The sequence below is a fragment of the Talpa occidentalis genome, unplaced genomic scaffold (genome assembly GCF_014898055.3).
Source record: "Talpa occidentalis isolate TD23 unplaced genomic scaffold, MPIMG_talOcc4v2.1 talOcc4.14, whole genome shotgun sequence".
In the NCBI taxonomy this organism is placed as follows: Eukaryota; Metazoa; Chordata; class Mammalia; order Eulipotyphla; family Talpidae; genus Talpa; species Talpa occidentalis.
The window spans coordinates 37367333-37395105 of NW_023601433.1; the positions used below are offsets into that span (position 1 = coordinate 37367333).

At 37.5% G+C, this 27773-nt stretch overlaps 1 protein-coding gene across 5 annotated transcripts in view; it reads left to right on the forward strand.

Moving 5' to 3' along the window:
- EFCAB2 (EF-hand calcium binding domain 2) overlaps positions 1–26981 on the forward strand; it is a 107049-nt gene extending 80068 nt beyond the window's left edge. For 2 of the 5 annotated variants that reach the window (XM_054694951.1, XM_054694952.1), the window contains 6 exons: positions 1868–1940; positions 16861–17019; positions 21458–21537; positions 22130–22172; positions 22271–22337; positions 26618–26981. In XM_054694951.1, coding sequence (XP_054550926.1) covers positions 1868–1940; positions 16861–17019; positions 21458–21537; positions 22130–22172; positions 22271–22337; positions 26618–26733 — 538 coding nt within the window. In that variant the 3' untranslated portion in view covers positions 26734–26981. The remainder of the gene's footprint in view (positions 1–1867; positions 1941–16860; positions 17020–21457; positions 21538–22129; positions 22173–22270; positions 22338–26617) is intronic. The other 3 variants (XM_054694953.1, XM_054694955.1, XM_054694954.1) reach the window with 3 other exon arrangements.
- Positions 26982–27773: the final 792 nt, after the last annotated feature.

Sequence of the window (27773 nt, forward strand, 5' to 3'; positions counted from 1 at the left end):
CCTTTGTTCTTGTTCCTTATTGATTCTTGTTCCTTGTTCTGGAGATTTAAGAAATTCCCTGATTCACATAACAAGAGACTCAGAGAAGGTTATAGAGGGGATAAATTTATGAATACTTCTCAAGTCATATTTTTTTGTAAACTGCCTTGTTAACTATTGAATCTAATGTATTGACACACAATAGCCAGTCTGATGTTACACTAATGCATTTACTACATGGCATTAGTCAGCTTCATAGGATGTCTTTAGGGACTTTCTTGAGAGAAAACATAATCTTATAGAATGTTTTCAGTTTCTAGTAACTGTAGGGGTGGTGAGGAAATTCCCCCCTACCCCTCTGGATTCTTCTTGGGCTGGTCAAGCATTCAAATTAACATCTGACAGATTAGGAAAGATGAACAAATTTAGTTACATAAGCATGGGGAATCTCCGTGGATGTAGAATCTACAGTCAGTGGGGCAAAGTGAGGATGTCCTCAGCTAAATAATAGGACAAGTGCTTGAGTTAAGGGGTCTGGGGCTTCAAGGAGCACGGAGGTGTGACTCATGTGGTGAATACCAGGTGCTCTGTGATTTAGACATCTGCCCTGCTACATGGATTTCTCTGATGGAAAGATTATTTCTGGTTTAAAAACAAAAAAAACTAATTCTGGGTAATATCCCCAATTTTCATTCTTCTTGTTGGGTAAGGGAAAGGTAACAGTTTCTTGTAAGCCTACAGGGCCTCCATTGAGAGAATAGTTTGAAATAATCCCATATGCCACGGTGATACAGCTTGGGAAGTCCTGTTGTGGACATCTTGGGGACACCTTTCTGAACATTTTTTTGGGGGGCTAGCCTATATAATGCCATCATGTTCATGTCCTGCCTAGATGAGCATGAAATTAAGACTATAGAGTTAAGGAGATATGAAATATAGTTGACATGAAAACATTCTGTGTTTATTTTGTTCTCATTTATTATGATAGAAGATCAATAAATTAAGAATTCTCTCTTCCATAATTATTGACTTTAGGTTTTTTTCTTTTAAATTGACATTTCTCCTAAAACCTCTTTAAGTGAAGAACTTAAATCTTTTAATTTAAATATTTCAGTGGAATGGAGAATAAATATGACATTACCAATATTATCTAGAATGGTAATGGAATGAAATATTTGAGTTAAATGAATCTTTGTGAAGTTGAATTTAACACTAAAATATTAAAACTTTAATTTTAATATTTTAAATTAAAGCATTTAGTAATCTATTACAACCCCCCCCCCCAATCTTAGGCATCTATGGGGTACTGAATATAATATATACTTTTCGTAGGTTATTTGTTGAAACAAATTGCATTATTATGAGGGAGTGGAAGGAGAGTAATTACTACATGTCTGCTTTGTTGAGAGCTGTGATTTTATATAAAGCTTTGCTTTATATATGTTATGCAGCTCAGACTTTTTGGCCAATAGAGTATCCCCAGCCCAATTCTAGGTATTGTGGTTTTACTTACCACAAAACTCTTGGGTCAGTGTTATTCCCATTGGATACTCAGGTTCAAAAGAGTTAACTGTGTGACTGAAATTCTTATTCTCACTCTTTCCTCCTTTCTTTTCCTTTTCTAGAACTTTGGTTTTGACCCAGACAGGGCCTGCTCTTGCCAGTCAATGCAAACACTTCTTTCTTCTTTCTTTGGGTCAGTTGTTACCCTCTGGTTCACTTGTCTGCCTTCTCCTTTCTCTGGAAAGTATCTTTTGTCCTCACAAGGCAATATATTTATTGACTGACTTTGTTTGCTGTGCGTTGTCTCCTCTGAAATAATTTGGAGAAACATAGCATTTAACTTTTCAGAGTTTATGTTCTAAAATTTGACTATTTTATTTCCCAGAGAGATTGGAACAATTATCAGGTCATTAGGATGCTGCCCTAGTGAAAGAGAGCTACATGATCTGATTGCAGAGGTAAGTAGAGCTAAGGAAGTTTCATTCAGCAGACTCTGTGTGACTCCAGTTCCTTATAATTAGAAAAATCCTTTCCTGAAATTAAAAATTCTCTAAACTACTGCTTAATGAAAGCATTAGGACGGATATGTGAATTAGCTAACCAATAGGGCCTGGAAGAAATAATATAGGCTCTTAAAGAAATGACTATGCCCAAATAGTGCAAAGGACTAAACAGGGGCCCCACTCTAGATATTATCCTCTTTAAAATTTGTTGAAGAAAGAACTAAATATAGGAGATTGACCATATGGAGAAAGAATACTGACAGATGGAAAGAACATGTAAATAACGTCCATTCAAAGGAGATAGAAGCAGAAATAGAGACAGTAAGGAATTTATGTTTATTGGGGAAATAAAACTAGCTTTCAGAATTCATAGTAAACACAATATAATATGAAGTAATGTAACATTGATCATACCGCCTAAGATTTTTAAAAGTGATTATTTGTAATCAATAAAATAGTACAATATAATATAACACTGTAACAAAGTATATAAGTTCCTGGAGAGAATTACCCCATAAAACAATGATGAGGAGCCTGAGACCAGAGAGCCTGAGGCCTTGTTTGGCTTTCCAGAAAAGTGTCTGATCTAATTGCCAATGCAGATCAACCAGCCAGAAGCCTGACAGGAAAAAAGCTACCAGGGCCATCAGGAGAAGAATCTTTTCACATTTCCTCTCTAGGTGTGTGGGTTTTGGTGGAGGAGAAAGGAAAAAGGCAAAGAAGTGGGATTTTATTTATTTCCATGTTCCTTGCACCAGTAGCTCAATGTTACACAGAAGAGAAGTAAATATCACTGGGAAAGTGACTTAACATCTGTATCAGATTCTCCATAATAATACCTACTGGAAAGTATTCTTCAACGATAAATGAAATAATGTATAGGAAGTGTGATTTGAATCCTGAAGCACTATGTAAAGTTAAGGGATGGAAGATTAGAAAGACACTCTATTTTCCACATATTTGCACCTCTGTAACTAAAAGGCAGTACCAGTTTTTCATTAATATTTAAAAATATTCTCTAAAGCAGGGAATCCTTATTATTCCATTTTGGAATCTAATAAAGCTATTTTTTCCTAGGAGAGTGTGTTTTTGGGGATAAGGGGATATCTTGTTTGGCCTGAATTGGTCCTTCCCCTTAAACTAATTTAAAAACAGATGTTGAGGGCCTCCCCTGGTGGCACAGCGATTGAGCGCTGGGTAGTGAAGCTGCCCGCAGCCTCTGCAGCACCAGTTCGATCTCTGGCCGGTGGGCGAGGTCCCACATGGCGGGGAGAACTCTCCTGCCGCCCGCTGCTCCCCTCAGCAGTGTACTTCGTCACTCTGCCTGTTGTACTTTCCGTTCTGGCTCTGGTGAATTCTCTCATCCTCCCGTGCCTCTGACTGTACCCAGTGCTTGTATAAATAAATAAATAAATCTTTTTTTTTTTAAAAAAAAAAAAGAGAAATCTCTAGGTTTTTTTTTTTTTAAAAAAAAAAAACAACAGTTATTGATCCATGGCCTTTAAGTGTTTATCAACAAAGCTAGACTGGTATTAGGAAAAGAAAAGTTGGCACTATGGAAGCGATAGAAACTGGAAGATGAACTTAAAGTGAAATCATAATTACTGCATATAATTCAGCAGAGAAAGTGGAGCAGTAATGAAAAATGCCTCCGAATGTCTGAAAAGGAGAAGCTTCAGAGCTTAGTCCCTTTATGATTTGTTTGTTTTATCCCTTTGTGACACGTATGTTTTAACCTGTAGCAAGGGTCTGCAAACCTCAACTGCTGGGCCAAATCCAGCCTGTCTTCTGTTTTTGCAAATAAAGTTTTATTGGAGCAGAGTTAGCATCATTTACTAACATATAGAGAGTTGTGCCAGAGACCATATGGCTTGCAAAGCTTGAAACATATACTATCTTCCTCTTTATAGAAAAACTGTGCCAACTCTTGATCTATAGGTTTCTCTGGCAAAGTAGAACAAATACCACATCTAGGGTCAAGAATTCTCAGTTCAGAATCCACAGCTACCTAATATAACTGTGATTTTTGGTGAGCCACTTACTTTTTCAGCATGGTTCCACTTCTGCAAAAGGAGTGTAATGATATCAAAATGTTTATGAGTATTAAATTTAATAACTGTGAGGGAAAGCTGTTACTTGGTGGGCACTCAGTGCATAATTTGGGTTTGCCTCTTGTGTAGGTGGCTCTCTATCAGAATGTCCCCACAAATTTGGGCAGTTAACCGCAGTAACATTTTATTTTGCCTTTACTTTGCTCTTAGGGTCATTGACATGACATTTGAAAATTACAGATATTTATAACAGTTATGGACCAATAGGATCATTGAACTATCTAAGCTAAGTAAATGGTTTTCTGTGCTTGCACACAGCTTATGCAAATTAAATGATAGCAATATGCTTAAGAAGCTCTGGATGTGACTATTCTTTCTGAAGTTTCCTAGACAATTGAGGGAATAAAAACACACAGATATTTGTAGATATCAAATACATTTAGAAAATCAAAGCTCCTTAATAATAAACATGTAGGGGTAAATGTCATATTGCTACATGTCCCATAATAATGTCAGAAATGAAACTAATTTTGCTTGATCCTGTTAGCAAGTCTTGTACAAGAAAAACTGCAACATGTAAATCAAATGGATAGATATATAAGTAAATGGGTTAGATAGGTTTGTGAATTAGAAAAACTCAACATTGTTAAGATGGCAGTTCTCAGATTAATTTATAGAATTCAATGCATTTTTAGCTGAAATCATAGCAATATTTTTGAGGAAATATACTAGCTGGTTCTAAAATTTGAATGAAAAATAAAGGATATAGAATAACCAGTATATAATAATTGTGAAAAGGAAGGATAAGATTGGACTTACACTATCTGATTGCAAGACTTACTGTGAAGCAACAGTAATCAGGACAGTATGATATTGGTATAGTGATACACATGTAGATCAAAGGACAGACTAGAGAATCCAGAAATAGACCCACATTTATGTCTTTGACAAAGGTACTAAATTAATTCAATGAAGAAAGGACAGTCATTTCAACAAACAGTGCTGGTGCAAATGGATATCTGAATAGAAAGAAAACAAATTTCAACATTCTCTTACTCCATACATAGACATTAACTAGAAATGGATTATAGATCTGAACATAAGAGCCAGATCTATACAAAATCTTATAGGACTGTGTAACATTGGGTGAGCCAAAGATTTCTCTTTTTTTAAATTATTCACTTAAAGATTTTTAAAATTTATTTATATATATATATATTTTACATCATTGTTCATTTTTATACAATGTTTGCTCCCTTACCCCCTCAGGTATAGTCCCCATAGAATTTCCTCCACCAGTGCACCTGTGCACCATCGCCATAGTCCCCTGTGCTCCTCTCTCCCCCTCACCTGCAGGATGTCTCTGGTTTATAATTGTTTGTTTTTGTTTTGTTTTGTAATGTCATAATTTTTTGCCCCTGATGTCTTATTTGGTTCCCCTGTATTCCTCCTAGAAGTGAAACCATCTGATATTTTCCTTTTTCCTTCTGACTTATTTCACTGAGCATAATTACTTCTAGCTCCATCCATGTTGCTGCGTGGCATGAGTTTATCTTTTTTGATTGCTGAATAGTATTCCACATTTTCTTGACCCAGTCATCTATATTTTGGGCATTTGGGTTGTTTCCAGGTTTTACCTATTATAAATAGTGCTGCAATAAACATAGGGATACAAGTATTCTTTTGAATCAGTGTTTTTTTTGTCCTTTGGGTAGATCCCTTGGAGTGGAATTGCTGGGTAGCTCCAGCAATTATAGCTCCATTTGGTAGCTCCATTTTTAGAAGACTGAGGAACCTCCAGAGAGCTTTCCATAGTGGTTGGACCAGTTTGCACTCCCACCAGCAGTGTAGGAGAGTTCCTTTTTCACCACATCCTCACCAACATTTGTTGTTGCTAGTTTTCTTAATATGTGCCATTCTTACTGGTGTAAGGTGGTATGTCGTTGTGGTTTTGATTTTGAGCCAAAAATTTCTTAGGGCACAACATGCAAGAAACAGAAAAGAAAAACTGTGCTCCACTTCATCAATATTTTAAAACTTTGCCCATCAAATAACAGTTTAAAAATAAACATATACAAGTCACATTGAGGAAAATATTGCAAATAATTTATCTGACATTTATCTGGATTTATGAACATCTGTTTCAACTAAAGATGGGATCAATACAAATTTTAAAATAGTCAAAGGTTTGAGACTGGTTAGCACATAAAAGGTGATATATGTCTCTAGTCATTTTCTTGGAGTTGTTCTGTTGATAATGTTATCTGCCCCCCTCTCTTTGTTTTCTCTTTTGTAATTCTCATGCTTCACTAATGTACTTCTGACCTCGTTTCTAATTTTCTTATTTTTCACTATTCCAGTTTCCATCTCTTTTTGTTCTACTCTCTGGAATATCTGGAATTTCTTTCCCAATATATTTGAGTTTTTCATTTTTGTTGCATTTTTTAACTTCCAGTAGCTTACTTTATTCTTTGAATGCTCTATCTAGCCTCCTATTCTTGTTTTACATTTCTGATGATATTAATGTCAGTTTGTTTGAATTTTCTTTACTTAGTCTGTTTTTTCCATTTTGATATTTGCATTTCTTTTAGTCTCTTTTTGTTAATAGCTTTTCTCATATATCAAGTAAACCTTGACTGTCAGCATGTAACAAACACATTGTTGTGGAACTTGTCAACTTTAAATTTCATTGTTGGGCAATCTGAAATCACCAACATCAAAATCCTTGGGAATTTTCTTTTGTGCTGCTTCAGTTCCCCAGGAAAGAGACTTTTAAGAATCTGCCTAGGAGACAAAATCGTCTGATGCTAATTTGGACACCTTCTATTTTCTAACTTCCAGAATATAAATTTGTGGACTCCTGCTGGGGTGGAATCAGTGACCCTGTGGGAAAACTGAGAAGGGGTTTGAAGATTTGCTTTTCAAACAGTTTACCCTTGTACTCCTGATTTTAGTTCCTGCTGTCTTTTTCACAAGTTCCAGAAGTAACTGGTACTGTTTTTTAAAGTTCTTAACGCATTGCTGGTTTGGAATTGAGATCACTGTCACTCTTGCACCTGCTTCCAGCTTCCAAATGTTATAGCTATTGTAGCCTTTACTGTGTCCCCAAGTAGATTTATGATTGTTTTTTTAAAAAATCCCTTTACTGGGCTGCCCCCACATCTGGAGGTGAGCTGATAAGCCCCCATAAGCCATAAGCCAGGCCAGCGACCACTATATTCATAGTACCAATGCCCTACTGGACTTCTGGCATAACAGTTTTTGACTCGATTGGACCACCAGTTTCTGACATCCCAGAAAGAGCATACCAGAAAGGTGCCCACCAGTACCAGCGACACAGTGTCCCCACGCATAGGATAAATTAGAAAACAAGCAGCAGGAAGAAGAAAAACTACAAGCAGCTGGCTGCTGGGGCCCAGAGGGGGATCCAGTCAGAGCCAGGGCAGACCACGGGTGCATAGAAGTGCCCTCCCGACTCGCCATTTTAGATCAGGGAGCTTTGCGTGTCTGCAACACACCTAGACTGCATGGAGCTGGGAAAGGGCTGCCACCTCAGCCAGAGGTGAAGCTGAAAATCCCCCTTAAGCCAGGCCCCATCTGGCTTCTGGAGCCCAGAGAGGGATCCAGTCAGTGCCAGGGCAGACCGCAGGTGCACGGAAGTGCCCTCCGGACTCGCCATTTTAGGTCAGGGACCTTTTGCTTATCTGCAACACACTTAGACTGCTTGGAGCTGGGGAAGGGCTGCCCCCACAAGCCAGTGAGCTGAAAAGCCCCCACAAGCCAGGCCTCATCTGGCCACCAGTCTTATCCCAGAGGGGGATCCAGCAATTTGGAGCCCAGTGGGGGATCCTGCCACTGCAGGGTAGACTGTGGGACCATAAGACCCTCCTTGGAATTAAACAAATACAGAAGGAGGAGATTCTCAGTGACAGTGGCCACTAACATATTCATAGAACTACTGCCCTACCATAATTCAGACTTAACAGTTTTTGACTCAATTGGACCACTAGTTTCTGACATTCCAGAAAGAGAACACCAAAAAGATGCTGGCCAGTACCAGCAACACAGTGTCCCAAACACATAGGACAAATTAGAAAACAAGCAACAGGGAGAAGAAAAACTACAAACAACCAAGCAAGTCCTCAGGGAGAAGACACACAACAAAAAGAAAATAACCCTCCAGAATGCAACAACAGTGACTTGGAAGAACTCATGAGCCTTCCAGAAAGAGAATTTAAAATTGCCATGATTAAAAAACTGAAAGAAGTCAAAAATAATATGGCAAAGATAATCAACAATCAGAAGAATGAAATTGAGTACCTAAAGAGGGAAGTGAAAGAATGCAGGAGATCAAAGAATTAATGGAGGAGCTAAAGAACTCTGGGAAAATCAGTGAAAGCAGAATAGATGAAATGGAAGAACGAATAAATACTCTTGGAAACACAGAAATAAAAAGAACCAAATCAGAAAAGGAAGGTGAAGTAAGAAGGAGAAAGAATGAAGAAAGACTTCGGGAACTACCTGACTCCATGAGGAAAGGAAATATAAGAGTCAAAGGAATCCCAGAAGGAGAGGAGAGAGACATAGGAACAGAGAAAATATTCAAGGAAACAATTGAAGAGAACTTCCCAAGTGTGAAGAAAGAGCTGAAAATAGACATACAAGAAGCAAGAAGAACACCAAACTTCCATGATGAAAGGAAAAATACAGCGAAACACGTAATAGTAAAGCTCCCAAGAATCCAAGACAAGGAAAAAATAATGAAGCTGACAAGAGTTAAACAGATAACATACAAAGTAAAACCGATCAGGCTGACATCAGACTTCTCTGAAGAAACACTATGGGCAAGGAGAGAGTGGAGGGACATAGTCAACAGACTCTAAGACAATAAATGCCAACCAAGAATCCTCTATCCTGCAAAGCTTTCCTTCCTCTATGAAGAAAGAATAAGGACTTTCTCAGACAAACAGAAACGCTGGAATTTCATTACAACTAAATCCCCACTCCAAAAAATACTACAAGGAATCCTAAAGCCAGAACTAACAGACAGATGCATAACAATGAAACAAGACTAAAACAAAAAAAAAAAAGAAAAGGAAAAAAAGTTATTAAAAGAATAAATAAATAAAATCAGAGGAAACACAAACAAAATGGCAATTACAGATGCTAACATATCAATATTAACTCTAAATGTAAATGGACTTTTATTACTGAAACAAAAAAAAATCAAATACTTGGGAATAAACCTAACAAAAGAGGTAAAGGACCTATACAAAGAAAACTATAAAACACTGCTAAAAGAAATAGAAGAAGACACAAAGAAATGGAAAGACATCCCCTGCTCATGGATTGGGAGAATTAACATTATCAAAATGGCCATTCTACCAAAAGCAATTTACAGATTAAATGCACTTCCAATAAAAATTTCAATGACATTCTTCAAAGAAATAGAACAAATATTGGTGAAATTCATATGGAGCCACCAGAAACCCCAAATAGCCAAAGCTCTCCTGAAAAAAAAAAAAAAGAAGGGAATGATGGCATCACATTCCCAGATTTCAAACTAGACTACAAAGCCATAATAATCAAAACTGCATGGTATTGGCATAAGCACAGACACACGGACCAATGGAACTGAATAGAAAATCCAGAAATAAACCTACAGATTTACAGTCAACTAATTTTTGACAAAGGAGCAAGGAATATGCAATGGAGCAAAGAAAGTTTGTTCAGTAAATGGTGCTGGGGAAACTGGGTCACTACATGCAAAAGAATGAAGCTTGACTACTACCTCACACCATGCACAAAAACCAACTCAACATGGATTAAAGAACTAGACATAAGACCTGAAACCATAAAATATATAGAAGGAAATATAGGTGAAACACTGCAGGACATGCACCTCAGCAACATCTTTGAAGACTTCTATCACCCGAAGCAGTGATAGTGAAGGCAAAGATAAACAGCTGGGACCACATCAAATTAAAGAGCTTCTGCACAGCAAAAGAGACAGTAACCAAAACAAAGAGACACCCCACCGACTGGGAGAAAATTTTTGCACCCAACACTATGATAAAGGATTGATCACAAAAACAAAGTAAATAATGCTGTCAAAATGGGCAGAAGAGCTGAAAAAGAACTTCTCCAAAGAGGAAATGCAAATGGCCAACAGGCTATAAAAAAATGTTCAGCATCACTTGTAATCAGGGAAATGCAAATCAAAACTACAATGAGATACCATCTTACAACAGTGAGAATGTCACATATTAAAAAAACTAGCTACAACAAATTTCGGCGAGGATGTGGAGTAAAAGGAACTCTTCTGTGCTGCTGGTGGGAGTGCAAACTGGCCTAACCACTATGGAAAGCTATGTGGAGATTCCTCAACCTGCTAAAGATGGAGTTTCCATATGATCCAGCAATTCCACTCCTAGGTGTTTACCCAAAGGACACAGAATCATTAATTCAATAGGGCTCCTGCACCCCTATGTTTATAGCAGCACTATTTACAATAGCTAAGCTACAGGAACAACCCAAATGCCCAAAAATATATGACTGGATCAAGAAGATGTGGTACATATACACCATGGAATATTACTCATCTGTCAAAAAAGATAAACTCATGCAATTTGGATGGAGCTGGAAGGGATCATGCTCAGCAAAATAAGCCAGAAAGGAAAAGAAAAATACTGGATGGTCTCACTCATAGCAGGAATTTAGAAAACTTAAATAAGGGACCAGGAAAAAGACTAATTTTAATAAAGTAAAAATTAAAATCAACAAGCAACTATAAATCAGAATCACACGATGGGAGGATGGGGAGAGGAGGAGGGATTAGGGTTAAAATAAGGGGCGTGGGAATTGTATGGGGAATATAACCAAGAGGAAAATGCATACATTGTGCAAAAATGAAAAATGATGTAAAAATATATATAAAATAAAATATAAAAAGAAAAAGACTATTAATAAAAAATGCCTTTACTAAAATTTTAATGAGGTTTGATATAGAGTAAATTTGGATGCATATGTGCAATTTGTCTTTTTATGGCAGTAAAATAGCATCATAATTATTATATAAGTTTCAGTAGTGTATCATTAAAAATCAACACAATTTACCTTCTTTACCTAGAAATTCCATTGATATTTGATTAAATAATCATTCAGCAAAAAAATAGCAATAATAGCCCAGAGAAAAGTAATTAAATCTAAATGAGACCATTTGATAATATTTTGGGTTTTGTTTGCTGTTTGTTTGCATTTTAAAAGGATAGGTTTATTAGGAAAGCTTAATAATCTTTCAAAAGAGAGCATGATTTAATGTTAGAGTCAGAACACTGGACAATTATCAGTGCCAGTTAAAAGTATATAGTTAATATTAAAGAATTAAAGGACATTCAGTCAATTTAAAGAAGAAAAAAACTAACTAGCATATGAAGCTCAAGGTACATAGAAAACATAAGGTAAGGGAACTAAAAGCCATAATAAAATGCAATTGGACTCAGTTCACAAGTTAAAAAAATCACAGATTGTAAAATTGGAGTTTATAAAGGTCCATTGTGCCAGCAAATCTTGCTTCAAATCATAAATTGATTGCTTTTCACCACTTCCACATCCATCACCTTAGTCTAAGCCATTGTCATTTTTCCTTTAACACCACAATGGTCTTTGACCTGCTCTCTGTAGTCCCACACTCGGTCCCCTGCAGTCTGCTCTTCACACTGTGGTCAAGAGGAATCCTTTTAAAAAGGTGTTAGAGCATCCAGTCGTCTGCTGGAACCCACCTTCTGAGGTTCCAGACTCACTTAGAAAAAAAAACAAAAAGTACTTTTGCTTACAAGCTCTTAGGTATTCAGCTCTGTCATTTCCTACCATTGTCCTTGCTTGCATACTGGTTTCCTTGCTATTTTTAGACTGTGTCGATCATACTATAGTCAAAGTCCTGTTCTTGCTTTTACAGATACTTGGTATGCACTTCTTCTAAGTATCCATAGTACATAGAGACATTTAATGTTAAATCTGTGCCAGAGTGAGTCCTAGTATGGCAAGAAAAGGATCTTAGATATAATGCTGGTACCCTGCCTTGCCCATTTTTCACCTGTCCTTGTGAATCTGCACACTTGAAAATTTGTTTCTGGCTGAGATCTCTGATCTCAGTCTCATTTGACAATCCACCCCTTTGTGTTATTTCAGTAGTATTCAGCACAATCTGAAATTATCCCCCTTAACTATTTATGTGTCTATTTTTCACCTCTGGTATACAAACTCCTTGAAGGCAGAATGTTTATCCTTTTTTTTTTTTTTAAAAAGATTTATTTATTTATTTATTTATTTATACAAGCACTGGGCACAGTCAGAAGCGCTGGAGGGTGAGGGAATTCACCAGAGCCAGAGCGGGGAGCAGAGCAGGCAGAAGGACCGAAGTACACTGCTGAGGGGAGCAGCGGGCGGCAGGAAAGGTCTGCGCGCCATGCAGGACCCTCCTCCTCCGGTGGCCGGGGAGCAGCCAGGGATCGAACCGGCGCTGCAGAGGTTGCGTGCAGCTTCGCAACCCAGTGCTCAACCACTGCGCCACTGGGGAGGCCCTGTTTATCCTTTTTTTATGTTATTGCCTCCTTGTTGCTAGAACAAAACCTGGCATATACTGTTCTTGAACCTGCTGTACTCTTTCCTGTAAGCCTGAGCAATATTCTGATTGCAAGTAAGTTTATTATATTTTCTCATATGCCTCTACTACTTAATAGCAAATGTGGACATTCAGGCTTGTAAATCAATACAGAGTTACTTGAATGAAGAATTTTATAATAGATCTATTTCATGTTTTCAAGAATTCCAACTTTGTGTTAAGTGAAAATAATTAAAGCTGTTGTGAGCTGATAATTATTCATTCAACAAGTAATGAGTACACATTTGCTATATGCCAGGTACCAGGGATAGAAAAGTACATGAAAGTTGGAGGGAAAAAAGCCTCATCCTAATTTGACTTAAGATAGTTTTGAACATTTGAACAATTGTGAACATCAAAAATTAAATACATGTGCATTTAAATACTTATGATTCTATTTAGTACTATTTATTTAGCTAAGTGAAAAAATTCATTCATCAATGAAATTTCAATAGTGTTTTGTTTTGCCGCAGTCAATAGTTAATATTAAATTAATAGTGGAGAGAAGTCTTTATGATGCCAAACTATATAGTGATAAAACAATATAGTGATTCTACTGAGTCATTTCCTACACTTTCCATGTTGGGTAGAAAATATCATACCATACCAGACTTACCACACGCCCCAAAAGTAAAAAAAGACCACATTTCCACAAGATTTTTAATTGGTTACATAGCCTCAGATTTTTTTTTTTCAAACTTCAGAAATGATAGTTTAGTAGAACAAGATCTACATAATCCAAATCCATGTTCAGCGGATATTTCCATCCACTTGAAGCTTAACAACATCATTCTGGTTCCAGATAATCCTTGAGATGTCACATCATCTAATTATACCCAGCTTTCAGAGACAGAGATAGGGTTGGGCGAATTAATAATCTGGAGTAGCTGGTGACATGAAATAGTTTTGTCTGTTATTTTCCTGCATATCCTGCATTGAGGAAGATGGAAGACTGAAATATATATCTGCTCTAATTTGTGTTTACCTTAGATCATGAGTTTAAAAAATTGGAGACCTGGAGGTGCTTTGGAGATTTTCTAGTAATGGCTACCATCCATTACTTCTATATGGAAATAGGCAAATTTAGGGAGGGGGAATTGAGGGGAATGTATTATACTAAGAATACACTGGGAGTATTCCTTATTTATAATTGGACAAAAGCAGCAAATGTTGCTAAAGCAGTGTTTAATAGCAGGTAAACAGGATCCAGGGAAATCTGCAAATGTGGTTTTTCCTCTCTTAAATATTTAATATTTATAAATATACTTCTTAAATTTATATAGAACACAACCATGGCAACAGATGATTCAGGTTTGTATTTCAATTTTTTAATTATAATGTTTATATAACAGAAAAATTTCAAATAGAAAAAATCCTTTCAATAATCCATCACCATAATATAATCATTGTTACTATTTTAGTATACTTCCTTCCATATTATTTTCCTGTGTGTGTTTTTCATGACTGTGATCTTATATCACACTTCATTGTGTACAATTCTGAACCTTGCTTTTTTCACCTAATTATATCACAACCATTTTCCATGTTATTTCAAAGGGTTCATTATTAAAAGAAATACATACTGTTTAGAAAAAATTGGAAAAGAAAAAATAGGGGCATGATACCTCATATATCTGTCATTCACATACAACCAAAATAGTTTAGCTCTTTCACTCATTGTTGCATCAAAATAGTTCTTCCTTGTTTAGCTGATCTTCAAAAACTAAAATTTTAGGAAGGCAGTGTTGTCATATACTACAACCAAGATGAACCTTGAAGATATTATGCTATGTGAAATATACCAGTCACAAAAAAGACATTTCATGATTGCATTTACATGAGGTGTTTAAAGTAGTCAAACTCCTGAAACAGAAAATTCTGTTTTAAGATGCAAGCCAGGAGTTTGAATAAAGTTTCTTTTTTTAAAAAAAAAAGATTGATTTATTTGTACAAGAACCAGGGTACAGGTCAGAGGCTCAGGAGGGTGAGAGGATTCACCAGAGACAGAGCGGGGAGCAGAACAGGCAGACAAACCGAAAGCACTGCTGAGGGAAGCAGCAGGCGCAGCAGGAGAAGTCTGCCGCTGCCATGTGGGAATCTCCCTGGCCCACCAGGAATCAAACCCACGCTGCAGAGGCTGTGGACAGCTTCACAGCGCTGCGCTCAACCCGCTGCGCCACCAGGGAGGCCCTGAAAAAATTTCTTTTCTAAAATGTAAAAATACATAAAATGTGAAAATTAAGAGTAATATTTTAAAATTAACATGTTATTACCATATGCACTTTAATGTATGTGTGGACCTAATAAAGTTAATATGTTCAGCTTGACCAAAGTTCTTTTAGGGAATTTTCTAATTAGGGAGAAAGAGGATCTCTTTATTTATCACTGTATTCAGTTATTCATTGTGTTACCTCCTGCTCCTTTTCTTTTTATTAGAAGATTTATTTATTTATGCATACAAGAACTGGGGTACAGGCCAGAGATGCAGGAGGGTGAGAGGATTCACCAGACAGAGCCGGGAGCAGAACAGACAGACGGACTGAAAACATTGCGGAGGGTAGCAGCGAGCAAGAATGGAGACGTCTGCGGTGCCATGTGTTTCTCTCCCTTGCCGGCGGGGCATGGACCCTGCACTGCAGAGGCTGCGGACAGCTGTGGACAGCTTCGCAGTGCTGCACTCAGGGAAGACTGTGCCTCCAGGGAAGACCTGCTCCTTTTCTTTCTTTCTTTTTTTTTTTTTAAGATTTATTTATTTATTTATACAAGCACTGGGTACAGTCAGAAGCACAGGAGGGTGAGAGAATTCACCAGAGCCAGGACCAGGAAGAGAACAGGCAGACAGACAGAGGACACTGCTGAGGGGAGCCGCGGGCGCGGCAGGAAAGGTCTGCGCGCCATGCGGGACCCTCCTCCGGTGGCCGGGGAGCAGCCGGGGATCGAACCGGTGCTACAGAGGCTGTGGGCAGCTTCGCAGCCCAGCGCTCAACTGCTGCGCTACCGGGGAGGCCCCCTGCTCCTTTTCTTAAACCAAATCTTAACTCAGGATAAAGATTTTTCTCCAATCCTGTTACAACATAATTTTAAACATAATTGTTTTTGGTATAAACGGATAGAATAACTTAGCAAGGACAGTCTCTACTGCACTTTCTACCTGTGTCAAATAGAGAGCATGCTGCTGGGGCTGGATCTAGGTGCAGAGAAATGAAAGTGAAGGGTATGAAATGACTCCCTAACACCTGCCCTGAGATAAAATGGAGAAATTATGTGCTTGATAGTTACTTGTTCTCCCATCACTTCAAATTGTAGAAACTCACATTTGGAAGCCACATTATTTATATCTGACTTGTCCACCTATAGACACCTTGGAATCTGTGATGGTCCTGCCCAGAGATGATTCAATCTATTTTGATCCTTCTAATAATACACACAGACTTATAACCCCAAAGAATCACAGATCCTTGTTTTTGCACAGTACCTTATAGGAGGTTTGGAATAAATAATTTTCCCAAAGGAGGCAGCTCTATTAAAGATAAATTTTTGATAAATGTCAATAAATTTTTATTACTTTAATCTGTCTAAGGTAAAGAAATATTTTCTAAATTGTATTTATGTTTTGGTTTTGAAATATGATTAATGTCAAAATGTGTATATATAGAATTCAGAGTCTAACTTGCAATATTTCATGGGTTTTATATTTTATACTAGAAATAATTTTACAAATTTATATGTGTATCTTATTTGGTAATCTGGAAGTAGTTGAAATATAGGAGCTTCATAAACCAGCCAAACTGATATTATCTTGCCTTTGTGAAGCATGAAATAGTTTAATTTATTGACTGATTGTTATCTCATGGGGAAGACATGAATTTTCACCATGTGTTTCATTGTTCCCAGTCACTGAGTTCAGCATTAAAATAAATAATGCTGTAATGAGAAAAGAGAGGCCTGATGATCTAACCATGGGAATGGAAGTTAGGAACTCTGGGCTGGGATCCTATCAAAGCACTTGACTGACTTTGAGGACCAGCACAATCACTTCACTTCCCAGTGCTGGAATTTCCTCACATGCAAAATAGGTTTAAACCTAACTTGTATCAAAGTAGAGTGAGAAATAATATTCACTTCAGACTTTGAGACTTAGATAAATGTTGATATTTTTAAGTCCCACAGTATTTACATATTTATTGAGACTTCTCCATTGGAGGGAAGAGGATACGCAGAGACGAGGATGTCTGAAGACACTCCCCCCTTGAAGAAGTGGGACCCCTTTGTGGGACAGTTAAGTCACCATATTTTCTTCAGGTGGCTTCGTTCCTTGGAGGTAGAGAAACCAGCTGTCACAGAGCCTTGATTGTTGAACTTCTATTATTAAGTTCAGTTATTAAGATGAATTCATTATAAATGGTACTTGAAGTCTAAACTGGGGCATCTTCCTGCAAAGAGGTTTTATTACCTTTATATTTATAAACACGACATTTTTGTCTATTTCCTACTTGTCAGCATATTATGCCTCTTCTTAGATGAAACATGTTTGGGATAACAAGATATGTTTGGTTTGTTTTTGTCTCCTGAAGAGGGGGGATGCGTTTGGTTGCTGTCTGTTACTGTCTCCAAAGTGGCCCATAGGGAGCCAGCAGAGATGGAGACATCACTGCTATTCCACACACCCTGTCTTAAAGACATTTTAATCCATGGATTTGAATAATCATTCAGCCATTATTGCATAACAGTCTTAGGAAGTAGTGTTTTTATCCTATCTTACAAATGCCCTCGTAGAATGAATTTGCCACTCTTTCACCCAAAGTAATAGAACCATCTCTTATCCTCATCTCTCTTCACTCCTGTCCAGATTCCCAAAAGTGGTCATCTACTTAACTCTTTCTCTTTTATAACAGAAGAATAGGCCATAATTTAAAAATGCCTTTCAGGAAAACTAATGGAATCAAAGTGTAGCATGGAGTTTAGTGAATAATAATGTATCTGTATTGGTTCACAACATAGCAATGTCAGGATTAACAACAAGGGAAACTGGGTTAGGGCATCAATGGAAACGCCTCTCTGCAACTTTCTATGAATCTAAAACAAAACAGGCAAGGGAAGAACACAAGGGAATATGGTGGCGGTTCATGGGTGTTATGGTGGCGGGAGAATTATAGGGACAACAATGATGTAAGAAAAAAATTAATTAAAATAAATAACAAAAATATAAAACAATTCTAAAATAAAAAGCCTATTTAAATATAAAAATACTTGTAAAATGGTGTCTGGCATATACAGTCCATGAGCGCATGTTTAGAGTTATACAATTGTGTTTTCTGTATGCCACTGCGTGTAGATCTTTTTTTGTAAACTAGAACAGGTTAGATGTGGCCTCTAGAGGACAGTGTTGGGTCATAGAAAGATTCCACAATTTGCCCAAGTTGAAGATGAACTTTTATTTTCCTTCTTGCTTTTAACCACAAAGCCTCTGTTTATAATCTTTTTTATTTAAAAATGTCAAAGAAAATGTATGCCTCTTCAGCTATCCTGGGTAGTTGGAGAATGGCTTTAAGTTATTTTTGCGTGATTTGGCTCTACACAGATCCATCAGATAAGAGTGCTATGCAGCTTTCACCCTACTGTTCAGAGCCCTGAGGGCTCATGACGTTGTGTGGGAGTTCAGGGGGCATTACAATACACACAGTTATGTGCTGCTTGTGAGTTCTCTCACACTGCCAACTGAGAGAGTGCCACAGAGAGGAACCCCCTATGGAAAAACTAAAGACATTTTTTATATTGATGAGGATGCTCAAAAAATAAAGAGGGTTTTGATCTTTTTGAGACTGAGACTTTACAGTGATTTGTTGTGAGTGGGGAAAGGGAAGAAAACCAGTGCTCTAGTTTCTAGAGCAAATTTCTAGGGTGATCAAATAGTTTTAATTTTAAATTATCCCTCTGAAGGTAGTCTCCTGAGATGGACATTTTATTTTTAAGAGACTCCTGGGGTTGGGAGTTGCAGCGTGTTACTCAAGCACATCTGAACCATGTGAGCATTAATTTACAAAATGCTTGCCCTTGGGCCTAGAAGCAGCTAAAGACAATTGTGCATATATTGACAACCATAGAAATCCTAATATATCATGCCATTATTAGAGCAATGATATTTTCTCCGGATAGTGGAGTCCCAAGGCTCTATTCATACTAGGTGAAAATCTAGTATAGATTTTAAAAAATAGTTGTCATTTTTATGACAGGGTGTTCCACTTAGCAGCATCCTATGGGTTTCTTATTTTTTGCTCAAGAAATAAATCTATTAGAAGTTCCTCTGTTGAACTGGATTCTATGAGCCTTTTAATAGGATTTTTGAAAGGGAGGGCAAAATTTACAGCTCCTCGTAAATAGGCTGACATGAAAGTCAAGATCAATAGTGTTTTGTTCAGCCATACCATCGAAGTCTGTCTCATTCTCACCCAACAGTGCTAGATACCAACCGTTCTCTCTCTCTCAAGTAGAGTATTCTCTTAATTAATGGTTGTATAACAAAGTTCCATTTATCATTACAGACAGTATTTAGTAATATTACAATGATATGATATTTGCTTTTTAAAAAATATATTTATTTTGTAGAAGAACTGGGGTGTAGGCCAGAGGTGTGGGGGGTATGTGAGAAGATTCACCAGACATAGAGTGGGGAGCAGAGCAGGCAGATCCACTGAAATACACTTCCGAGGGGAACAGTGGGGCAAGACAGGAGAGGTCTGTTGCGCCATATGTGGGTTAGTCCCTGGCAGGAATTGAACTCAGGCCCTAGTGGTGATAGTGCTGAGACTTAACCCCTAGACCATCAGGAGGGCCCTGATAACTGCTTTTGTCCTTGAGACAATGATTGGTCTCCTAACCTGGTTCTTTATTCAGAGTCTCTCAGGCAAAGGCTTGAACCCCAGGTTGTCCTTGACTCCCATTTTTACCCTGCTTACTCAGGAAATTCAGTACCAGGTCTTGTTTATTTTATTTCTTAAATATATCTTAAAACTATCCACTTCTGTCTCCATGGCCACCACTCTAATCCAAGCTCGTACATTTTCTTTGACTAGTGCAGAAGCCACCTCGCCTATAACCAGTGTGATCTTTCAAGCAACAAATCTATGAGACCTTCAGTGGTTTCCCATTGGTTTTAGGCTAACAACCAATTTTCAGGCCCTGCCTGATCTTGTCCTTGTCTCTCTCCAACTTCATCTTGAACATTCTTCTTATTCCCATGGTCCCACATCTTGGCCTTCAGTGCATCACACAGGATCTTAGCACACAGGATCTTTCCTGCTCTCTTTCTCTAATTACCTTCCCATCTTTTATAAATCATTTCAAATATGGTTTCTCATCAATGCCTTCCTGATCTCTGGGTCTAGAAAAGTTTCTTTTTTTTTTTTTTTTTTAATAGAGGCATGTTTTATTTATTTATTTGTTTGTTTGTTTGTTTTGCTTATACATGCACTGGGTACAGTCAGAAGCATGGGAGGGTGAGAGAATTCACCAGAGCCAGAGCAGGGAGCAGAGCAGGCAGAAGGACCGAAGTACACTGCTGAGGGGAGCAGCGGGCGGCAGGAGAGGTCTGCGCGCCATGAGGGACCCTCCTCCAGTGGCCGGGGAGCAGCCGGGGATCGAACCGGCGCTGCAGAGGATGCGGGCAGCTTCGCAACCCAGTGTTCAACCGCTGCGCCACCGGGGAGGCCCAGAAAAGTTTCTTTTTTCTATGCTCTTCTAGCTCCATGCTTCTTTACTTCATTGTGTTGTGGTTTTTGGAGTCTGTGGGTTTGGAGTGTAGGATCCTGGAGTTCACTCTGGGAAAGGTTTCACCAGAGCTCCTGTTTCAGCAACACGTGGCGAGTTTCCCAGGTGAGTTTCTCCACGAGACAGAGATGTTAGTTATATTTAAAGAACAGGTTTATTAGGGAAGGGATAAAACAGTGAAAGACACTTGCATAGACACAAGCGGGCAGGAAAAACTGCCCCAGAAGGGAGGGGGTTGCTAAGAGAGGCCTGTGTGGTTGCAGGAGGGTGGCCTTGACAGGTCACCGGCAGGCAGGAAGGCTGCTGTCCTGCAGAGTGAGAGAGTTAGTGAAAAGAGGCACCTGCATAGGCACAGGTGAGCAGTGGGATTGCTGCCTTAGCCAGTGCAGAGACTGCACTGATATAGTATTCTGTTTGGGAGGGGCTCACTCCTTGTGGGCCCTCAGTTGGTTGCTAATTTTGTATAACTGTGCAGAATCTGAAAGGGTCTGGAGATTCCACAATGGGCTCAATCTCCATAGCTTTACCTTTGGATGAGTCCTCAGATACCTGCTTGGATGTTATGCTTTTTAAACTAGGCGTCCTGCCTAAGGATACTAGCCTGCGCCTAAGGATACTAATTTCCACAACTGTGTCGGATCTTGGCTTCCATAGCTGTGTCAATGGCTATGCTAATCTCTTCTCCCCCACCTCCTTGTGTGAGCCAGGTTTCTGGTCTTGTGGCACACCTCCTTTTTAGTTTTTTTTTTTTTCTATTGTTTCCTCCATCAATTGTGCTTATAGAAACTTATAATTAGACACCCAGCTTTTTTTTTTTATTTTTTTTTTAGTAATACATTGCTATCACCAGAATATAAGCTCAATGAGCAGGAATTATGCCTGAGTGTCCTCATCATCAAATCACCAGCATTTGGCTCAGTGCTTGGAAAAAGTAGTTATTAAGATACATTTGTTGAGTAAGTGTATTTTTTTAAATTTTATTTTATGTTTAGGTAGAGGAAGAAGAGCCCACTGGATACATTCGATATGAGAAATTTCTTCCAGTAATGACCCAAGTACTAATGGAAAAAAGGTAAGAGAATATATGTAATTGCTAAAGCAAAATGACTAGAATTACATTAATTTCAAAACACTGCAGTTTTTCACTTTGTATATTATACTCAACCAATATTTATCTTAAAGTAAATTCTAATATTTTACTTCTAAACTGTCTGTGGTCTATACTTGGAAATATCAACAATTTTAGTATTACTCTAATAAAGTATAATTAAGGACAAACAGCTACAAAATCATAAATAAGCACTATTCTTATCTTTCATTTTGAATATCAATGATGAATAAGTATTAACTCTGATTTTTTTTTCTAGAAAATGAGTAACCTTAGTTTGTCATAGTTAGTTTATTGTAGAGATTTTGTTCCCTGTAAAGATTTCCATAATGTTGGGAAAAGCTGATAGATAACAACAAACATGCAAATGATTTTGAACTACATTTCCTGTAAGAGTAGAGTACTTTCAACTTTCATGTCTAGAATTTCAAAAAGATTTCAGTGAGGTCAGTAGTATTATCATAATAAGCAGATTTTGTTTCATGTTAAGTGTTTGTTTATTATGTAGTGACTGAGTTACATACTGTGGCGTTTACTTCTTTTATTGTGTAATTAGATACAGACCAATTCCAGAAGATGTCCTTCTTCGAGCTTTTGAGGTAAGCTCCAAATTTTACATGTACTTATATTCATATGAAAAACTCATCATGTAGAATTTCTTCACCAAGCCAAAATTATATCTATTCTTTCCCCCAAGGTATTAGATCCAGATAAACTTGGATTTATTCCTAAGGAAGAACTGATCAAGTTCATGACTGAAGAAGGTGAGAGTGATTTATTACTTAAAACAGTGACTTACTTATATAAGTGATTACCCTTTTTAAACAATTATGTAAAATCAATCATTCAGGTTAAAAAACAATTATATACAAACCCTATTATTTTGGTTTTGAGATGGTTTCCATTTTGTGGGTGACAAAAGAACAAAGGGTAAGTAGGTTAAGGGAAAATAGATTGTTACCATATAGGATGTTGTAAAGTATAATTATTATACTTCTATTAATTGAAGCCATCCCATTCATACTGGGTATTTCCAGAATAAAAAGTATGCCCCTCTGGAAAATTATTGATAGTAATGAACTAAATCACTGTAAATCTATGCCTGTTACTAGATTGAAGATTTGAATTGGAGTATATAGGATTTCCTTTTTTTAGAGGTTTTCAGTTGAAGTTATATTTCTTACAGGCTCAATTGAATATGAATCACACAAGTTGTTCATTTTTTTATGCCAATGAAGCCACAAATATGTATTTTCATTGAACTTGAATTACATGTACACATATACACACTTATCCATGATACCTACACAGCTATATATGCTATCATTTATCCTTAGGAATTTTATCTGCTTAAGCTAATATATAAATTTGTTTTGCCTAAATGTCAGCAACCTAATGAAGCCATTTTGAAGTATCAAACTTCTTTTGAAGTCATTTTCATATTAGTTTCCTCTTCCCCTCCTATACAAGCTAAGAGTTCTGTCCCCTTTGTTTAGTTCGCTGATTTACAGATTGAGTTCTGAATGATTCAGAGTTGCTAATCACTTGAGAGAGAATCTAAAGTATAAGTTATTTTGAGTAGGAAAAACTCAGAGGTATCTATATGCATAACTGGTTTGACCATTTTGACTTGAACCACCACTCTGTGAGAATACAGGGCATGAGAATAAGAATGACATGACAACCTTAGCTACCACCCAAGATCTCTTAGAACATTACTTAAATTATTTTAGGGATTAACTTTGACAGTCATGTTATGACTTTCAAAACAACAGCTTCTTAAATCTAAGGATTGATGTGAAGGAAGTAAATCCTAGATTATACCAGACAATAGGAATTAAGTAAAAGTGGCTAAACAGTTCAGTATCATTAGTATGGTGTACATACTGTGTGTAGGTGACAGCTACTAAATGTAGTGAGAAGTTTGATACTAAAATCTGCTCACTTTCTCAAGTGATATATAATCCTATTTTGTAAATAAAAATAGCTTTCAAAACATTAGACAGTTGGATAAAAAAGAACTTCAAAAGATCAAGGTGGACTCGACCAGCCTGAAAAGCTTGGTTTGGGAAGACTTAAAAGGAAATAGTTTTCCTGAGATGGTGGCTTTTATATGGGTGAGTTATTGAGAGCTGGGGGTACAATCTTATGCATTATAGCACCCCCCGCCCCGCCCCATAGTAAGCCTCATTTGTTGAAGTGATGAATAAATGAGTAGATGAATGAAGAATAGGTGAAGAGGCTGATAAGAGAAGGAAAAAAACAGTATGAATAAAACTGGGAGGGAGGAATGCGCATGATACTTTGGGAACCCATGAGAAGAAGATAGGGTCCAGAAGGTCTTGTTGGCAAACAGCAATAAATGAATGCAGATAGATTTGCTGGGACTAGATTGTGGAGGCCGGGGCTCAACCATTTAGAATTCTTCCTGTAAGCAAGGGAGAAGCACATGGGGTTTTGAGCAGATGTGTCATATGGCGCAGGGAAGATTGTGGGAAGGTTAATTTGGTGCAGATGTGTTAGAAAAGCTTAGATTAGGAAGACCAGTTAGAAAGCTAATTCAGCATTTTGAAATGCCCTAGTGCGGGCCTGATCTAGAAGTGGCAACAGGAATGAAAAGAAGAGACTTATAGAATAGGACAACCTGCAGCAGGATCCACTGGTCCTGATGTGTAACAGGGTGCAGGGGACAAAGATCGGAGCCAAGTCAAAAGTAACAACAGGGCTTTATCATGGATGGGTATTACTGATTTTGTCATGGGCTGAAAAAGGGAAATCAGGACCAGATTGCAATGATACAGAAAGAATGCAACTTTTCACAGTATCCATAGAGTATTAATCAGTGTGAGAATATTCTAAAACCATCAGTGCTCAGATTGTCATATGATGAATATAATAAGTTACATTAAATTAAGTTCTGACCGGATAGAAGTAACGTGTCCAGACATTTATATAGTGTCAGATCTGTATATAGTGTCAGATTTGTAAGACATCATGGGAGATCTCAAACAATATTTTTTAAATAAACATGTTGCTGCCTATGTGCCAGGCAATGTTCTAAGTGCTATTCTTCAAAACTTATACCTCTGATATAGGTAGCATTATTATCCCCTCCATTTTATAGCCACAAAAACTGAGGCACAGAAAGGTTAAGTGACTTGCCCAAGATTGTAAAACTACTAAGAGAAAACTACAATTTGAACCCAAGTTGTCAGGCTCCCAAGCGCGTGCTTTAAGCGATTAAGCTGTTTTCCTGCACCCCAATCAAATACTGCATATCTCTCTTCCTTGTGTAAGAAAGTAGTGTGCCCACCTTCTGTATTTTACTGTGAGAAAGGCCTGGTTCTAAGCAGCAGAGTGTGGGCACTGAGTTCACGAACCTGGAGCCAGACTGTTCAGATCCCGTTGACTGACTGGGGCCAACCGCCTTTTTTCTTCACATGCTGGTGTCTCAACTGTCCCTGGAGATAATGGTTCTTCGGTGATAGGGAGAATACCTCAATTAACATATATGCAGCACTTAAATCAGTATCTGGTTCAATAAATGTTATTCGTATTCTTTTAAGAACTTATTTGGTGCTCATGTGAGTTCATTTGGCAGTGGATTTAATATTTAACAATCATTCAAGAAAGAATCAAAATTCTTTCTTTTCTTAGGATTCAACCATAATTTCAAAAGAACTTGGCACATCCCCTTGTTTGATAATATTAATGTAATTGTCATAAAATCCCTATTTGGATAATTTCCGTATTATTAACTACATTCCATTAAATTATTAATTAAATTATCTTAAAAAGTGTTGCTTGTGGTGACAAGTGACTGAAGCTCAGAAGGTAAATAATCCTCAGGCCTTGGCATTATAGCTGCTTGGCTAAGACTCTTTTGGAGTGAGATGGATGTTTCTATATTGTTTAGTATCTGAACAAAGTTCTATCTTGGTCTACAGTCTTTCCAACTTCTTCCTCAGTTTGCTTCTCATCTTGATGAAACCAATATCCAAGGTAGCCCTCAGCTGTTATCTGAAACCAAAAAAAGCCCACAGATTTCCTCTCCAACTTTTGGGTACATTTGACATCAACATCGGGCTGAAAAATAACATAGATGGCTGCTTTTTGAATGGTTGACAAATGGTATCTGCCATTTGGTGCAGCTGGCACCACTGAGTTGACCAGACCTAGCTGGGATTTTCAGATACATTGGGATATTCTGCTTTCTGCTCCTTAGTAGCTTTGCATAGTGACCACTTACCTCCCTCCTTACCTTCCTCTCTGCTCCCTAGCAGCTTTGCATAATGACCACTTAATACCCATATTCATAGACATAATGACTAGACTTCCTCTAAGACTGAGACTTCAGGGCCTCCCTGGTGGTGCAGGGTTAAAGTCTCAGAGCTATTAGGCTATTGCCAACCACTATGGCAAGAGTTCGAGCCCGGCCAGGGAGCTACCCATATGGCGCAGCAGACCTCTCCTGTCTTGCCCGCTGCTCCCCTCACCAGTGTATTTCAGTAGATCTGCCTGTTCTGCTCCCCACTCTGCCTCTGGTGAATCCTCTCACTCCCCGCACCTCTGGCCTACACCCCAGTTCTCGTATACATAAATAAAAATAAATCTTTAATAAAAAAGACTAGGACTACAGGTTATTGCCCTGTCAGTTTTAATAGCTTTATTAAATTTATTTAAATTGTTTAATTTACATAATTAAATTTATTTTTCTGTTAGAATTTTATTAAATTGTATAAGTAAATAACCTTATTCATGGTGTTTTTATGTTGTTGTACTGTTTGGTCAAACAGATTAGTTACATAGGTTGTTCGAGCTATGATAATAGCAAGGTAAAATAAAGTCAGAATCTGACAGGGGTCTACGCCTTGCTCTTTGAACCTCTGGACTGTCGTAATATTCTAGCTCTACAGCCCGAGGGAGAGTAACTAGTGACATTGTGGGACCTGGGGGACTCGGGCAATTAATCTGGCTGGTGAAAAAAGAAAGAGAAAAGACCAGAAGATTGTAAATGATGAATTTCCCATCTTTTCTCTCTCAGGTGAGCCCTTCTCTCAAGAGGAAATGGAAGAAATGTTGTCTGCTGCAATTGGTCCAGAATCCACTTCAATTCATTACAAAGAATATATAGCAATGATGGTGATAGATGATAATTAAATGCTCTAAAGATTTAATTCCTAATTGAAAGGATGATTTTTAAATTTGCTTGCATTGCTAATTTCACATTTTCATCTAATAATTCCTACATATGACAATGCCTTGTGATGATTATTTCAAGAAATATGATCATACCAATTTAAAACATCCATTTTTAAAGTGTGGCTATATGGCTTTCTGGAATGACAACTAATTATTTGTAAAACTCTTATTAAAACATTTTAACATTAACTATGGATTATTGCTAATTTTCTATAATAAAACCGTGTTGCCCTCAGATTCACTAAACTGAAAAAATTAAGAATAACTGAAATGATTGAAGGTTTGCATTCAAAGATCTTGGGAGGGGGCAGAATGACCACAAATTGAAAATGAGTTGTAGAGAGGTGAAAAATTCTTTTTTAAACAACAACAAACCTGAATTTGGAAGCAATATTAATAATTAATTCCTTATGTGTGTCAGATACAAATCTCATTTGAGATTATAATGAATTGTGTAAAAATTTAAATTTGCTGATCCAGCATATTACCACATATGGAATCGCTAAAGAAGTTGAGATAATTGAATCCAGGAAAAAAGGAAGACTAAATGGGAATTGATAATGTAACACAGTGGTGATTAGATTCTGATCTTTAGAATTAGAATTCTTACCTTTTCAGATGATCTGTCATGGGAATATTGCCCTGATTATTAAGTAAGAATATTAAGAAATTTTATGTTGTGGAGAAGGTACAGTTTGTGAAAAAGCAGAACACAGTTATCTGTGCACAGGGAATCACAATGACAAAGACATGGAACTTACAAGCAAAGGGAAGATAAGATAAAGGAAAATGAATAACTTCCATAACCCATATAGTCACACACACACTCACACACACACACACACATCTCTGTTTATAGATACTTCACCACTACATGTGTATATATGGTTATAAACATTTTATGTTGTTTGTAATTTTTTACTTATGCATGCAGTCTTGCCCTCCAAGAGAGGGAACTGCTACTCAAGAGACTATTTGTCACTGTTTATTCTTTGATG